A 16408-nucleotide genomic window follows, 5' to 3' on the forward strand; every position below is an offset into this window, starting at 1 on the left:
CAATAGGAAATATCAAGCGCTTTCTTACCTTGCAACTTCACTTTGATGTTTAGTTTCGGATTGTTAATCTCGTTTTGATTGTTCCCATGTTTGCTGTAAAACTAGTTCAGTTCCCGAGCACGAGAAAATTAGTAATCGGAAACGCGTGACGCCCGGTGGCCAACAATAATTAAATTACTTATTTTTTTTGTATGTCAGTCAACATATTTGATTTGATGAAAAAAAATGTAATTTTAGGGATTTAATGTTGTCCGTCGAGAACAAGAAAATAAGAACAAATGGGGACTTCTATTATTGAAGTTTATATTAGGGGTTTTGGCAGCAGCAGGCTATTTTAATATTGGTATACCTTGAGAGAGGTTGCCTACACTGTTGCTCCCATTCGATAAGAAAGCCTACTTGTCCACCCCCAGGAAGACGATATTGTTACTGAGCGGCGTCGTATGCACCATAATGATAACAAGGAACCTGCCAGCCTGACTGTCAGGTTTCGAAAACCACTCTCTAACACACAGCGGGACACAATTGTGTGAAAGAGTGAAAGCTGGGTTCTTGCTGACAAACAGAGTAGCCTGGAGTTGCAACTAAAGCATGAAATGGAATATAGGCCGCCTGGTCCTGCATGGCCCCAAAACTAAATGTGTTTGACTCTCACACACACACAGTTGTCTGTGGGGTTACTGTGCCACATGTTGTGCAACATTATCTGGATTGTCAGGTAACAGACAACCACAGATAGCGGGAGGTAGAATGTGGTTGCTTGTAGGGGTGACAGAGCTGTTCACTTGTGGTTGGCTATGTAGGCCATGCATGGCCTCTCAATATCTAGTCAAGTAAACTGAAACTCTCACTTACATACATGCCTGCGTGCATGCAACACTCACACAAATACACATGTGTGCACACACACCTACACACACACAATGGTCATGTAGTGGACAAGCATTGGTATAAATCATATTATAATACTTGAGCAATTATGGTGAATTTAGTCATTGTGATGTCACTTCTGCATATGGTCGCGTTTTCCTGTCCTCACTATAGATTTGATAATTTATCAATCCACAAGGACTGCCCAAAATGACTGTGATAATGTACTCTTTCTTTCTCCATCACATACACAATGATAAGGTACTCTCTCTTTCATACACACAAGTGTTCAGATGAAGAATTTCACATAATGAGATAGGGACAGGAAATGTAGGAGGAAGTCTTGGGCGGTGAATGTGTAATTTGCTACAGCTTCTCTGAAACCACACATTTATTTGAGTGACTACATGTGCGGGAAGGAGAGAGAAGAACAAGAGAACAACGTTCTAGAACCATCTATAGGCTCACGGAAGTCAAGCAATAACAGTTAGGCAGGAGAGAGTAACTTGTGCGTTTGTCGAATGTTTGTTTGCTCAACCGTGTGTCTGTTGAGGCAGGAAGCAGACATCGCAAGGAAAGGTTGTGTGTTTGTATGCATGTTTCCATGACAAAATCAGCACTCATCAAACTCTTCATATTGGTCATCCTCGCCTTCATCATCTGCCTACCAGAATTCTTCATTACAACCAGAGGTTGGTGAACCAATAGGCTAAGGTCCTTTCTAGCACAAAGTAGTGTGTGTGTGTGTGTGTGTGTGTGTGTGTGTGTGTGTGGCAGTGCTCACACTCATCAAAACATGTACACAGACTTATCAGAAATCCCTTTGTGTACCTGTGTCTCTCCAGCAGTGTTGAGAGTGAACCTCCACTGTCACCGCTATGATCCCTGTGACGGGCTGGGTAGTGGAGAGAGGGCGGATGAGGGAAGGGGGGAAACTGGGATGGGGGATCTGTGTGACTCCCCTCTGGTCCCAGGAGGTCAGGGTGGCATGGCTTCTGAGAAGCCTCTCTGCTTCATGAACAATACAAACAGGAAGAGTACAGTACCCACCAGTGACCATGCAGACACCGGCTGGTATATGTGTGACGTGGATGTGGACCTTCTGGATCTCCAAAGCAATGCCTCTCTCTCAGGTGGGTGATGCCAGCTGGAGATGGAAGTTATATGGTTTGCTCCTGGGATAAAAGTAATCTATAGTTAACCACAACTTCATACCCATCCACCTACCCCTTCTCTACCCCTGCCTCTTTTCCCAACTCATGTCTTTCCAACTGAGTTGGAATGTTCCTACCTGAAATTCATAGAAAACTCAAATATCATCTTAAGAACATCAACATTTTGTTGAATAAATGGTTTGCTTCGAGGATTGCCTTGCCTGATCCAGTAAGCCTACCTACATTGCTAAATCTGCAGTTAGCCTGTTACTTTTCATCTTGGCTCGTTAGTAACACCTTGCGATAAGTTTCAAATATAGTGGTGTGTGAGAGATGTTAGTTTTAATGACTTCCATCTCAAACACAAACATCCATTACAACTATTTTGATTAGTAAGGATATTATTTTTCTAGTATACTTGATAGCTACATGTTTGATTAATAGCTCAATACACTTAACAGCTAAACATTTGAGTCCTTTTTATGTATTATAATGTATATTTACTAATGTTTACTATTTTACTATCCATTACATATCTGAATCATATTACCTTTTGGGACTTAAGACAATTGTGAGGCTATCCCTACTTAAAGAGGTTATTTACTATGATTTCTAAGAACAAATATTTAATTCCTTCTTAAGTTTTTCTGAAGAAATCATATTCCCCCCAAAAGGTTATTAAGAATGTTCATAAGATTTCTTAGAACAAAACTATTTATTAAAATAACATTTAAGATACATTTTTTCTTAAGAATGTTTGTGAATTTGGCCCCAAGGTGAGCGTGTAGAGTTGTGGATGGTGGTCCAGCCAGTCAACGTGACCCTCTACAGCCACGTCAAGCATGGCTCTATCCTCAACACACCAGAGGACCAGAGAGAGGAAGAGGAGACAGTGAGATTATTAAACTGCTGCCTTACAGGCTTACACACTTACAAATCAACCAATCACAGCAAGTGTCTCCTCCAAATGACCAATCAGAAGATCCTGGAGTCACAGACACAGTCACAGACACACCCTCAGAGAAGTAAGTCTGACTAGTCTGTATTGGCCTCCTCTCTACTGTCATCTCTTTCTCTCTCTTCCCTAACCTCCTCTTATTTACTTTCTTTGCTCTCTCCTCTGCTCCTGGCCAGATGAGGGTTGGTGTGTGTACAGGGTGCTGTATCTGGCTCTGCCCTGTGTCATCCTGCTACTGGTCTTCACCTTCATCCTGAGTCAAGTACAATGGAAGAGGTTCTGCTGCCACAGTGAGTCTATCTCTCTCTCTCTCTCTCTCTCTCTCTCTGTGCACTAACACTCTCTCTCACACATTCATATTTTTATCTATATTTTTATTTATATTTTATAATTTACATATTCATTTGTTTTATTTTTGTTAGTTGTTGTTAGTTCTTAGGATTAGTTTGACTACCGTACTTTTCTGCTTTTTGATTGAAGATCCGTATGTTTATTGTTGGCACCTTCCGGCCACAGTACATTTTGTGTTTGTGTAAACCTACAGTACATGGCGAATAAAAACCAAATTCTGATTCTGATTCTCACTTACACACACACTCACTCACTTGCGCACACACTCACACTAAATAGATGTATGTCCACAGATGAAAGGGGGCTGAAGATGAAGATGGCCACTACTCTCAATGGCAAGTGCTTTGGTTACGTTAAACTTCATTCTAATGATCAAATTCAAACAAATCTATCCTAAGGATAAACAATTTCAAGTACCTTGTTCAATATCTGTAAGGTTTCTTGCTGTCCAATAGGAGGCTTAACCAATGTCTATGAGTCCCATTGTCCAATAAGAGACCTCGACAGTGACTACAGATCCCGTTGTCCAAGTTAGTTCCTTTAGTTCTAGATAAGAAGTCATTGTCCATTTGTTGTTGAGTATGTGTGAGTGCTTAAGTTCCTCACATCTTGTGCTTTGGCAGCTCTATCACCCATTCATGAGTCTGCAGGTAAGGACTCATCTATTGCCCTCTTCCACACTGAGCTAATGTTGAGTGTATTACTGTGTGACCTGTGTTTACTTTTGTTCACAGAGGAATAACACCATCAGAGTTTACCGTGACAACAAAGGTACATTCCCTTCATCAAAATATTGACATATCTCTCAATTTTCTCACATACATTATGCAACTGCTTTTGCATTTCTTATTCTTTAAAGGCAGTCAGTGCGTGTGTGTGTGTGTTGAAGTGTACCTCTTGGGTATTTAGTCCTTAATCTGGTCTTAGTCTGGTGTTAGTTAGATCAATAACTTTAGAAAACCACAAAACTAACTTCCCCTTTTCTTTCTCCTTTTGACCCTCCTCCAGCCCATCTTCAGAGTCATAGTCTCCTTCCTCCCTTTCCTCTCTTACTCCTTTCCTCCTCCCTCTCTTCTTTTATTCCTTCCCTCCCTTCCTCCTTCTCCCTTACCCTCTTCTCCCTCCTCTCAACTTCTGATACCCACTCTCCTGTCTCCACTCCTACCTCCCCCCTCTCTACTCCTCCCTCCCCTATCTCCAATCCTTCCCCCTTTGCATTCCTCTCCAGTCCTCCTTCCTCCCTCCCCTGTCCATAGACTTGATGGAAAGGTACCAGCTGGAGAGAAGAGGAAGAGGAGAGGGAGAGGAAGAGGAGAGGGAGAGGAGAGGTGGAGGAGAGGAGTGCCAGGCCTTCTCTTTTAGCTCTTTGACATCTATTGATAGCTTTTATGGAAAATGTTGCATCCTGTTTATAGTATTATTGTCAGTGTGTATAAGCTTCTTGTGTATTGCTTACCTAATAAATCATATGAAGTGGCCAGTAAGACCATGGTTTATTAAATTGTAGAAGCAGGCATGTTTAGGGTTCAAACTGTTTATTTTTGGCATCTTCCCACAGGGATATGGACACTTCATAGTGTCTCGAAAGAGCGGTAAAGAGTGATGGAGAAAGATAATGACAATGTGAACATTAGAAAGAGAGGTGCAGTATTGAATCAAAACCCTTCACATATATCTAACAGTCATTGTTTGGTCAATGGCCAGGTAGGGTCGGTCAACTTTAATGATGATCGGTTGACTAAGTGAGGATCTGAAGCGACATAACTCTATCCCTACTGAGGAATATTCCTCATGCTATGCTCACTTAGCTAATAGCATTAGATCTCCATGTCTAAAAGCAAGGTCTTGGTTTTCTGACATGTAATCTGTCGATCATTCAGTCTCTGTCACAGTTTACCTCAACCTCAGAGTAGGAGGAATGGTATAAATGACCTATACTGGCTTCCAAGACTGATTAAGTTAATAGTTACAACTTAACAGCTTTATTTGGTGCAAGGTATTTCAGAATCAATTGAATAGTTTAAAAACAACATCAGAAACAAGCAACGCTAGAAACATTGTGCTCATGTAAAGCACATTTGAACAGAAAAAAGGAGAGAAAGAAAAAATGGTCTCAGTCACTTCCTGTCAGTACACAGATACCCAATCAGACCTGCATGTCACAGCTACTTTCTCTCAAAACAGAGGTATCCCATCACAGAGGCCTGGTTCGGTGTAGCCAATCATACGCAGGGACATTCATCTGTGTGTTTATAGTTGGTCTGACTGTCATCATTATTCCGCTGCAAACTACACTTTTTAGTTTCAAGTAGCTAATATAAACAGACAAATTAAACAAAATCAAATATGAATTTTAGCACTGGCATTAATAACCCTACTATTACATAGTATTGACTTTTTTTTTACAGATGATCAATCTGGGTTACCATATTCAAGAATATATAATTCTCTTCAGTCTCCCGCTATACTTCTACAATATATACTTCATCTGCTCTCTATATATATGTTTCTGTACACTAAGACAAGCATGTGCTAATGGCACTTCAGCAGTAAGCAGTGTTAGTGTGGTGAGGTATAGTGTGTGTATGTCTGTGGTAATGTGTGGTCTGTGTGTGAGTGAGTGTTAAGGCAGCGTTAGTGTTGTGGCTTTCCACAGGGTTCCATGTTGTGGATGCCTGTGTGCTACTTGGTTCTAGAGATCTGGGTCTGGAGATGGGACACCTGGAGAACTGGCAGCAGCAACTGGAAGGCGTTTAGGATGTAGGTGGTGCTGTTAGAACCCTGGGCAGGAGAACACAACCTTCATCATCATCATCATTCTCATCATCATCACTGCATAGGTGTGCGTGTGCCCTTACCTCAAGCATCACATTGTCTACCAATGGACTCAACTCCTCAGCCTTCTTTTGACCCTAAGGAAGGAGATAGAGAAAGGGAGAGAGAAACCAAGAAAAACCAAGAGAGAAAAAGAACCAATGAGAATGAAATACATAAGAAGATAAAAAAACACAACTACGCACACATTCAGCCAGATGCAAAGACAGTTACACACAGGCAGCAAGACACACACACACACACACACACTGTATATGGACATAGCTTCAGTAACTCTCAGCCTTCTATCAACTCACCAGCCACACAGTACATCCACTCCGGTTCTCCATCCATTCATGGCAAGTTTGTTTGTGGTTTGTATTTCAGTGTCAGATTAGCTCCAGACCGCTTGGTGGTATTTATACTCATAGGATTTCCAGTGATTGGCTGTTTTCACTTATAGCTCTCCAGTTTACTTCCACTACCTAGTTCCTGTCTGTCTGTCTATCCATACTCCTGCCCTGCCATTAAATACCCCTTCAGTTGATTCCTTCATACTGTATTGCATTCTCCTGCATGTGAGTGTACTCACTCTACTTCCCATAACAGCAGCTACACACACACACAGCTTCACCCAGACACAACGCTACACAATCACACACTTACCCCCACAGTGAGCAATACGCCAGAGAACCTCTTGGCGAGACAGGCCACCTCCCCACACATGGCACAAGTCAACCTGCAACAAGAATCACATACACTTACAGTTATGAATTCATACATGGTATGGTAACAAACACACACACACACACACACACACACACACAAACCCTACCTGGTAAGAATGTGTGCCTGCTCCCTGGCTGACTTCTCCAGGTCCTGGCCATGGAGGATCAACTCTGCCACCTTGTGGAGCTGCTCGATACTGCGGGCAGTTACCTCAGCCAGACTACCAACTGATGACAGGTACACGGCCTGGGGGCGTGGGAGAACTGAATAAATACACACATACTACATGCACGCTCAAACCCATACACACACGCAAACATCCACGCAGACACAAGCAATACTTACCTCTACGGATCTTGTCTTGCTCTCTTTGATCTCCTCCTCCTTCTCCCCCTCTGTGTTTTCTCTTCCTTTTATCTCCTCTGTGGAGGAGTTGCTGATGGTCTCCATGGATACTGCCACTTCCACCTCTCTAAGCCAATCACGTGCTCTCATTCGAGCCTAAGTAAGCATGACATGAGCAGGTTTTACAGATGCATTCACTGATAGTGACATTGTGACATAGCACATGGTCAGTCACTACTGTAGCCTCTAATGCTGGGGACACACCACAGGATAATCGGGCCGATTTTGGCCCTTCCGATAATCCTAGGTAACATATGTCCCGATTATCTTGATGGTTCCACAGATTTTATCAGATGTTCCCTTGGTGTGAGGTGTATTAAGAGTGACCACACACTGTAGGAGCAAAACGGCTACATCTAGGATTTTTTGTCCTCATGTTTGTGGTCTCTCAGTTTGAAAATCTTATAAGATTTAAAAAATCGTATAGTGTGTCCTCAGCATTAGGCAGTGGTGTTCAATCCTGGTCCTCAGGAACCGCTGTCCTGTATGTTTTAGATGTTTCCCTGGTCCAGCACACCTGATTCAAACAAATGGTCGTTATCAGGTTTCCACAGAGCTTGATAACGACCCATTCATTTGAATCAGGTGTGTTGCTCTTGGGGTGTGCAGGTTTCCTGACGTCTGTGTGGTGTGGTCACCTTGTTGAGTTTGTCAGGGGTGGCAGCCACGTGAAGCTCAAACAGAAGCTCTGTTAGAATGCTCACAAACTCCTCCCCATCAGCAGCTGAGACACAACCATGTACACACACACACACACAAACACAATTAGCTCAGTACATACATAAGTGCTTTCTTAGGGTTGGGGTCACTATCTCTCGATACATGATATTCTTGGTATTTCTTGGAGACCTCATATCCCTATCTGGTGATAATGAAGGGCTAACTGAAAAGATAATGCACAACTGTCATTATGGCTGATGTTGGTACCTGACTGCTATGGCTTAATACGGATTCCAGACCAGAAGTTGGCACACAGATGGGTGGAACCCTATCTGTGAACTTAGATTACCGTTGTCTTTTGTCTCTCCATCCCTCCTCTCCATCTCCTTCTCCTCTTTCTCGTCCACATCCTCCTCTTCCTCTCGGCTGATGAAGATGTCCTTGATGGCAATCAGCTCCTTCTTCACCTCCTCCTGCTCCTCCTCGGTCAAGGAAGAGAGAAACGCCTGCACCTGCACAGAGAAAAAAGGAATCAATGTGTGTGTGTGTCTGTGAATGTGCGTGTGTGCGTGTGTGTCTGCATGATGTACCTGTGCCTCACTCTCATTGGACAGAATCTCAAGGGCCTCAAGGTGTGATAGGCCCTGGTAGTCATCAAACAGGATTCCGTAGTGGGCTGTGGGCTCATTGATTGTCTGACTGCTAAGCCGTGCCCTCTCCTTATCCTTGGCTTCCTTCAGCATCTGACCAATCACAACCACAGAGTGAACAACCAGAAGCCTGTCAGGCTGTGACGTTGTATGAAGCAGTCAGTCTTATAAACATTACAGTGCACTTGTGTTGAATATGTGTCTGTGTGTAGGTACCTGGCTGAGGGACACAGTCCTCTGCATCAAGATCTTGGTGTTCCTGAATCCAGGGTCACTCTCTGCCAGAACTATCATGGTCTTTTTTCCTATGAACTCCAACGCATCCAGACCCCCACTAATCACTGACCTCCCCTGAGAGGAGGAAAGACAGGGAGAGGAGAGGGTGGGTGGGAGGGAATATAGAGGGGAGGCAGAGAGAAGGGAGTGGGGAAGAGAGGTATGGGTGGCAGAAAGAGGGAGAGAATTGAGGGGAGAGAGAGAGAGTGAGGGGGTGAGTGAGGGAGTGCAGGGCTGGCCCAAGCCTTTATGGGCCCTTAAGCAGAATTGATTTGGGGGCCCCTCCGTGATGGTGTATATATAATTTTTAAATTAAGCTTTAATATGTGCTCTTGGGGGCCCTCTGGTGGCCACAGGGGACCTAAGCAGCCGCTTAGTTTGCTTATGCCTTGGGCTCTGAGGGAGTGAGTTAGTGAGGGAGGGAGTGAGTGAGTGAGTGAGGATGTACACTCACAGTGTTTTGCACTGCATAGGTGATGGTGGACAGAACTCCTCTGCTTGGTGCTTCAGTAGAAAGGGCCGATGAAGCAGAGCCCCCTCCACTCTCTACTCCTCCCCCCTTGCTCTCCTCCTCTCCTCCCCCTTCCTCTCCTCAACCTCCTCTCGTGCCTCCTCACCAACTGAAGTCCTGTGGAGTCGCAGAGCCCCTCCTGCTTTCTCCCTCACCGAGGTCAAGCCTTGTCCTACACACACACACATTAAAAGACACAGACGTGAATACAGTAACCCCCCATACTTACATGCCAATGAGAGAACAGAGAGGAGAGGACCTACCCATGGTGGAGGAGGCACTGGTCAGCAGCGACTTCCCCCATGAGCCCCATCCACCCCAACCTTTCTCTTTGTCCTGGAAAGGGTCCAACACACACAAGATTTGTAGCAAAGCATGTGAAGGATGCATCTCTTAAGAACATCTCTTCTCTTTTAGTCTCTTGCTTTTCTCTGATGTATCAAGCTGAGAAAACACAAATCTACAAATGGTCTCCTAGACAGAGCACAATCACAAACTTGTAATCAACCTCCCAGTTACAGCAGTTTACAAACCTAGAGGCAAAAACCTAGGAAAGCCTGAAGACAAGACAAAGGTTGTTTACCATGTAAACTATGGGCTTTCATAGTTTAGGATACATCTGTTTATTAACGCAGGCTCACAAGTGTGCGCGTCAGAAACGCAGACAGCAGACCTAATTTTCATAATTGGCCTGCAGAGGTTGCATGTAGCACGTCACACCACACTTAGCTCAACTCAAACGGCTAAATGTGCAGGCAAAACCAGGCTATTAGGCTACTTGTGAAACCAACTACATCAGCCCACCAATTGAGCGTTTGAAAAGAAATATCATTCTGCGAGCATACGGTCTCAGCAACACTCACGTGTTGGTAAAACAATGTAATTAGGCACTGTGCAGTGAACTGCTTATCACAGTTATTTATTAAACAAAGGCTAGGCTATTTGCCACTTTTGTTACTTTAGCTACCGTACAGAGCAGTCTGCAGATGTGTCTATAACCATGGCTACTGGACGTGGGCAATTCTTCCGTCATTTTAAAGCAGGTTTGGAGAAGAACGAACCGCCTATTTATGACGGAGGTTCAAGAGTCAAGCACAAGAGAGGACGTTCTTCGAAAGGGTAATTAATCAAGTGTAAACGTTTGCTGTAGCCTCAGTGTATATTATATAGCAGGCTATTCTAGTCCGAATTTGACTTATCAAGTTAATTGTCCTGCTTGCAAAATATTTCCTGTTGATGCAGGCGTTCAAAGACATTCAAGCCAACGATGTTTTCACACAAGATCCCAGAAGCACGTAAATCTTCGATTGTCCCAGACACATGTGCGGTCAAACCAACTCCATGCACTCAAAACTACATTCTGAGGTAGGGTATTGTATTGTCACAGTCATTCTGACTTTAATTATTACAAAGCCCTATCTGGTTCTTTACTTTGATGCATAGGCCTAGTTATTTCATTTTAAGTCACTTTATTGGCCCTTGTCATTTCATTTCATCATAGATTTCACTGGAGAGGTAGTGTGCTCTACCTGCATCAGACGGAGATTGAGCATTTTGTGTTTTAATCATCATAATCTAACTTCTTTGATCATTTAGGATGCCACCTGAGATTCTGCAAAAGATCTTGTCATACCTGGACGTCTACTCTCTGCTGTGCATTGAGCATGTCAACAAGCTGTTCCACCAGCTGGCTAACATTGAGTAAGAGAAGCGCTGGATCCATCCTCAAAATTATGTCCCCACCCCCATCCTCCCTCTATCCACCCCCATCTATCCACCCCCATCTATCCACCCCCATCCTCCCTCTATCCACCCCCATCCTCCCTCTATCCACCTCCCTCTATCCACCCCCAACCTCCCTCTATCCACCCCCACCCTCCGTCTATCCACCCCCATCCTCCGTCTATCCACCCCCATCCTCCGTCTATCCACCCCCATCCTCCGTCTATCCACCCCCATCCTCCCTCTAGCCACCCCCATCCTCCCTCTATCCACCCCCATCCTTCCTCTATCCACCTCCCTCTATCCACCCCCACCCTCCCTCTATCCACCCGCATCCTCCCTCGATCCACCCCCATCCTCCCTCTATCCACCCCCATCCTCCCTCTATCCACCCCCATCCTCCCTGTCCACCTCCATCCTCCCTGTCCACCTCCATCCACATGAATCTGTCCACACACCTGTCCCCCTGACTCGGCAGTGATATGTGGCACCAGCTGTACCTGTCAAAGTATGGGAGCAGTAAGAGGTGGAGGCCCAAGATTATAGAGAAGCAGAATTTTGTGAAGGTCCAGGAGCGGGCCAACGGTTATTGGAGGAGACTGTACCTCAGAACCATGGCCATATGCAAAGAGAACAGGTGGAAGCGAGATCTCAAAGACATCAACCCTTTCACTGGGCTGCCCAGCCAGACAGAGCGAGTCCTCAGGTCAGTTATATTCCTGTCTTTTCAGGTCAACTGGGACGCTCCAGAAATATTAGCAGGGTGCAAAATGTTAGTTTATGTGGACATCAAATGGGTTGTTTCTTTTGGATTGAATTGTTCTGCCAGTGTAAACAAACATGAGGAAGGCCCATTCTTAGCTTTGCTCTTCTCTACCAGGAACCTGCATGTGACCTGGGATTTGACCCTGTGTGATGAGCTGTCAGGGTGGCGGGGCACCTTTGAGCCCATCCATGTCTACTTCTCCAAGTCGTCCGTGACGGTGTGTTGGAGTGGAGAGCACTGGCCCTCCTTCTGTCAGACTAGTCTGCAGCTCCACGGAGTCAGGAGGTCCCATATGTTTAAGTATGTCTCTGTCGGTTTGTATCATAGAGCTTACATTACCCATGTTACCCAACATTGTTCAACTCTTACTCAGCACGCTCTAACTCTAACCCACCATTCTCTACCAGACATGGCTGGCGCTCCCTGATGGTCAGGTTGGATAGAGAGACCATCTCTGGGAGTAAGCAGATTATTGGCTCGGACCAGCTTGTAAACCTGGTGTTTCTTCCCCATGGCCTCCTCGTAGGGACATGGAGGGTAATGGCCTTGCCTGAGAAGTTATATTTACATTTATTGATTCATTCAGTAATCAATTTAATTAACAGAGAAAGCCATTTAAACTCTTTCTGTTTGTCTGTGCAGGGTAATTCCACCATTGCCTTTGTCATCGCCAACTTCCACTTTCACCGGTTGGTGGAGAGGAGTCTCCTGAGTTCTCCCTTTTGGTACACTTAAACACATTTTTGTTTTTCAAATCATGAGTTATTCTTTACCTGATTCAACTGTTCTTTCTGTGACCACTGGTCCCAGCCACCGTTCTATGCTGGGTTCAATTCACTGAGTCATTCTTGGTCCTTGCCTCCAGCTCGTACGCTATACCATACTGCAGGGACGAGGACCCCAGCTATGATCTCCATAGTTACAGGCTACACATTGTGCTCCACAACACTGTGACACAGATCATGTTGGGATGCTTCCCTCAGCTCTCCTGTGAGAAAGGTAAACAAGCTACACAGAGCTTCTGGCAGAGAAATAATTTGTTTTGACGCCGAGATTAAATACTGAAACGCGGCTAGAGACCTGAGATCCTGTTCCTGTTTTATAACAGGACTGTATATTGTTTAGGCCCTTTCACCTAGAACTGATGTATGGTAACTTGTCTGGACAATATTGTCTGGTTTTATTTACCAGGTCAGATCCATGGAAGGTACATTTATCTGACTGCCATCAGGAAGAATACGTTTTCCCAGCACACCCCACTGTCTGGCAAAGTCCTGCTTCCCTGGAGGTGGGGAGCCCTGCAGGGGAGTGTGGAGGTAAGCTATCCAGAGTCTCAACCAATCCAGGGCCAAAATCAACCATGCCCCTAAACATGTTCCAATACACTTAATTTTTACTAACAGGGTTTAATTCAATTACCCTTCCCTAATATGGACAGTCAGCTGTGATAAGAGGGTGACGAATAATAATATAATATTTGTTACGTTATGTCATGAACTTGCCACAGTTTGTCAAGTCCCAAAATTCTAGTAATGAATATCTTATATCTAGTAGGCCTTTTAACATGGAAAAGTACAGGATGAGAATTTTGTCCTGTCTTTATGTCCCTGTAGAATTGCTGTATAATGAGCCTGACACTACTGGACGAGTCCCAGAACCCCATGTGGTGTGTCAGCACTCCAGTCTCAATGGTGCTATCCTGTGGAAAGCGGATGTCCAGGCACTACAAGGGCGATCACTTCCTGATACGGTATCAGGAGCTGGAGGGAAAGGTGAAGATGAAGCTGGTCTGGCTGGAGGAGCAAAAGCAGTTCTTCCTCATCAGCCTCACCCTCGCCATCACCCTGGCTAAGGTCAACAGGCACTTTGGAACAGATGACACTGGCTGACCATGCTCAGTTGAACAGAGCAGGAAAAGGTTTTTTTCATCGTGGGACTAGTTTGGTGCAGATCAAGTTTGTAGTTTTGACCATTGCAAAGGTTGTGTATTATATACACGTTTGTTTACTTTGTTCTTGTTGCAGGATTATTTTTTTTTTAAACATTTAGTCCTGTTTATTGCCACTGGATAATTAAACACAAATGTTATGTGCCTGGTGTTGTGACTGCTATCAACTTCAGACACTGGTCTGAAGCAAATAGAGCCCTAAAAACAGTTTTGTTGTTTTAGGATGGGATTACGGTTAGTAGATAGAATAGGGTTAGTATCTACACCTTGGGCCTGTTCTATAAAGCGAGTTTACCGAATAAGCCAGGCTTATTATGTCAACTACCTTCCCAGACATAATCCTGTCTTATCGGTAAACTTGCTTTATCGAAAAGTCCCCGTATCACTTGGCTTGGTCTTCATATCATATGGCTTCTCAACTAACTCTGCAAAGTAACCTGACAGTAACCTGTACTAGTTGGCTATACGTGCACCAGTCACTTGAACTAGTAGCTCATACTGGAAGCTTGTAGTGATAGCCAATAGTCTATTTTTGTCTTCTGAAGTGTTAGGACCGATAAAGATCAGTCAGCATTTGTATCTTATCAACACCAACGCAGTCTGGACAGGCTGCAATATACCTGCATGACTGCTATGTAGGTTTTATGTATGTGAAAAAAATATTACCTGGACGACAGGCAACCCTACCCCTGCTTCCTCTTCAGGGGCCACAGCATCCGGTTCCAGATTCACCGATTGGTCACACTCAGTCACCTGACCTTCAACACTGTGCTCTGGTTGTTCATCAGCAACCCCATGGCTGTTGTCCCTGATGATGTCCTCTTTGGCTGATGCATCGTTACAACCAGTGCCTTCTAAACCAGGTACCAATGAGGACTGCAGGAGAGGAGTGGGGGGCAGGGAAGCAGGGCCTTCGGGACTCTCAGGGACCAACGAGGACTGCAGGAGAGGTGTGGGGGGCAGGGGAGCAGGGCCTTCGGGACTCTCAGGGACCAACGAGGACTGCAGGAGAGGTGTGGGGGGCAGGGGGGTGCTCGGGTCTGGCTCAGTGAGGTCTGGGGGGGTGTCCACGGGGCAGTTGGTGTCCTTTAGGGTAGACATGCTGATCTGGGGGAGGCAGAGAGGAGCAGGGTCCGGGAGTCAAAAACATTCTCAATTAGTAGGCCATATACAATAAAACCTTCAGAATATGAAGGAAGAGAGAAGTAAATGTTTGTCATTTACTGAACCTATTTATGATCTAAAGTCTAGACCCTAAGGGTATGAAGTCTGGCTAAACACAATTACATTTTCTGAATTCAACACCATCACAGAACTAGGTACACAATAACTTTAGCCTCTTTTTGTTTGCAGAGGAACAGATTTCTGGTGATCAGGCCTACTGCAAACAACCAACATCTCTGTTTTCATTGTTCCCCTCCACAAAATGACAATGTCACAACCACGCACTCACTTGACACCAACTTTAATCATATTTTAGAGACACGCAAAGATATTCAAGGTATTAAGTGGTTGAGTGAACATGTAGACAATATGCAATATCTAATCTAGAAACTATGAATCCCCCTTAAATGAAGCGAGTTGTTTGGCAACAAACTCAGTGAGCGAAACCAGTTATCAGTCTGAAACAGGCTGGCGTTATCCATCTTCACAATTGTCAACTAAATATCCCGAAATTGCGTTAACAAAACTAATACAGGATTAACAACCTAATGATTCATAGTGCCATTTTAGCTATTTACGTATGCATGCTGAAAGCAGCTTTGCTCGTATGAAAATCATAGTGCACCTCACCCGTTTCACTGACAGATCCGCTCGCTCCTTCCGCTCAGCCACGTCGGCAGGGCCAGTTCGAGTGCAGCCTTTGAGTGACGTCATTTTATACGGAACTTTGGAGTCCGTGACCGTTCAAAGGCCAAATCAAAATCTGTTGTTAGTTGTGCTTTTAAGTTGCTATAAATAATGTATTGCAACTAGTTTTGCATAAACAAAACAGACCGAATACATGTAATCATGTGATGATGTCATTCCGGACGAGGGCCGCGTTTGGATATGTTGCTGAACCAGGGGCAAAATTCCCAGAGGAAATGGGGGGACACCTCCCCCCCAATGTTAAAGAAACAAAAAATTAAATATATATTTTAAAAAATTATAGGACCATATATATTATCTCAAAATCCATATTATAGCCTAACTTTAGTGATAATTCTTGCTCCCATGAAAGAGAGTTTTGACTTTCTTGCCGCACAACATTTTGCCATTAGGAGTATATATGACGGTTGGATAACTTGTTAACTTTCTAACTATAAACAAGTACATGATTTTAGTTCGACTCATAATTATGCATTGGACTTGAAACAAAATTCGTGCCCCCCAAAGTGTGACTCTTTGAGCTGAACTTTTGCAACGGTCCATTTGAACTGTAATTTTTTTTGAAAATATGTAATGCCAGCTGTGTAACCTGAATCACCCAAGCCTCCATCCCCAGCTCCTCAGCTTGAAGCAAAAATAACCTGAACAAGCCAGGTACCAAAACAGAAATGCACTACCGCCAAGATCCATCAGGGCCAAAGCTTCAAGCCAAGGAGGGGTGG

General features: G+C 44.4%; 3 protein-coding genes across 4 annotated transcripts; 2 read left to right on the forward strand and 1 right to left on the reverse strand.

Annotated features, from left to right (window-relative positions):
• Positions 1-1289: 1289 nt before the first annotated feature.
• Positions 1290-4804, forward strand: LOC146236373 (uncharacterized). Its single transcript, XM_084687676.1, has 8 exons — positions 1290-1562; positions 1716-2003; positions 2801-3049; positions 3159-3272; positions 3627-3863; positions 3957-3983; positions 4068-4104; positions 4342-4804. Exons 1-5 carry the CDS (start codon positions 1463-1465, stop codon positions 3728-3730), a joined length of 855 nt encoding a protein of 284 aa, XP_084543802.1. The 5' UTR covers positions 1290-1462; the 3' UTR covers positions 3731-3863; positions 3957-3983; positions 4068-4104; positions 4342-4804.
• Positions 4805-4851: 47 nt separating this feature from the next.
• On the reverse strand, positions 4852-15722 carry fam114a1 (family with sequence similarity 114 member A1). The gene is given in 14 exon segments (XM_084687810.1): positions 4852-6114; positions 6192-6245; positions 6814-6886; positions 6983-7122; positions 7222-7377; positions 7920-8005; positions 8291-8453; positions 8532-8684; positions 8808-8942; positions 9322-9455; positions 9458-9550; positions 9642-9714; positions 14481-14921; positions 15609-15722. Coding segments are annotated over 14 exon segments (1884 nt in total). The 5' UTR covers positions 15693-15722; the 3' UTR covers positions 4852-6015.
• On the forward strand, positions 9722-13959 carry LOC146236375 (F-box only protein 15-like). 2 transcript variants are annotated; one of them, XM_084687811.1, is made up of 10 exons: positions 9722-10497; positions 10621-10743; positions 10975-11079; positions 11579-11806; positions 11981-12166; positions 12274-12403; positions 12509-12591; positions 12732-12865; positions 13058-13182; positions 13480-13959. In XM_084687811.1, the coding sequence occupies exons 1-10, from the start codon at positions 10379-10381 to the stop codon at positions 13753-13755; spliced, it is 1509 nt and encodes a 502-aa protein (XP_084543937.1). In that variant the 5' UTR covers positions 9722-10378; the 3' UTR covers positions 13756-13959. The 2 variants fall into 2 exon arrangements, with proteins under 2 accessions (XP_084543937.1, XP_084543938.1); XM_084687812.1 differs by lacking the exons at positions 9722-10497; positions 10621-10743 and adding an exon at positions 10777-10893.
• Positions 15723-16408: the final 686 nt, after the last annotated feature.

This window comes from Hypomesus nipponensis, chromosome 22, assembly GCF_054491055.1.
Source record: "Hypomesus nipponensis isolate SF chromosome 22, ASM5449105v1, whole genome shotgun sequence".
Classification (NCBI taxonomy): domain Eukaryota; kingdom Metazoa; phylum Chordata; class Actinopteri; order Osmeriformes; family Osmeridae; genus Hypomesus; species Hypomesus nipponensis.

Bases quoted from the DNA above. Each gene is read 5' to 3' on its own strand.
- LOC146236375 (XM_084687811.1), top strand. From the start codon at position 10,379: ATGGCTACTGGACGTGGGCAATTCTTCCGTCATTTTAAAGCAGGTTTG. The intron at 10,498-10,620 runs GTAATTAATCAA...CTGTTGATGCAG, and splicing joins AGAGGACGTTCTTCGAAAGG to GCGTTCAAAGACATTCAAGC. The intron at 12,866-13,057 runs GTAAACAAGCTA...TTTATTTACCAG, and splicing joins TCAGCTCTCCTGTGAGAAAG to GTCAGATCCATGGAAGGTAC.
- LOC146236373 (XM_084687676.1), top strand. From the start codon at position 1,463: ATGCATGTTTCCATGACAAAATCAGCACTCATCAAACTCTTCATATTG. The intron at 2,004-2,800 runs GTGGGTGATGCC...TTTGGCCCCAAG, and splicing joins AAGCAATGCCTCTCTCTCAG to GTGAGCGTGTAGAGTTGTGG. The intron at 3,273-3,626 runs GTGAGTCTATCT...GTATGTCCACAG, and splicing joins GAAGAGGTTCTGCTGCCACA to ATGAAAGGGGGCTGAAGATG.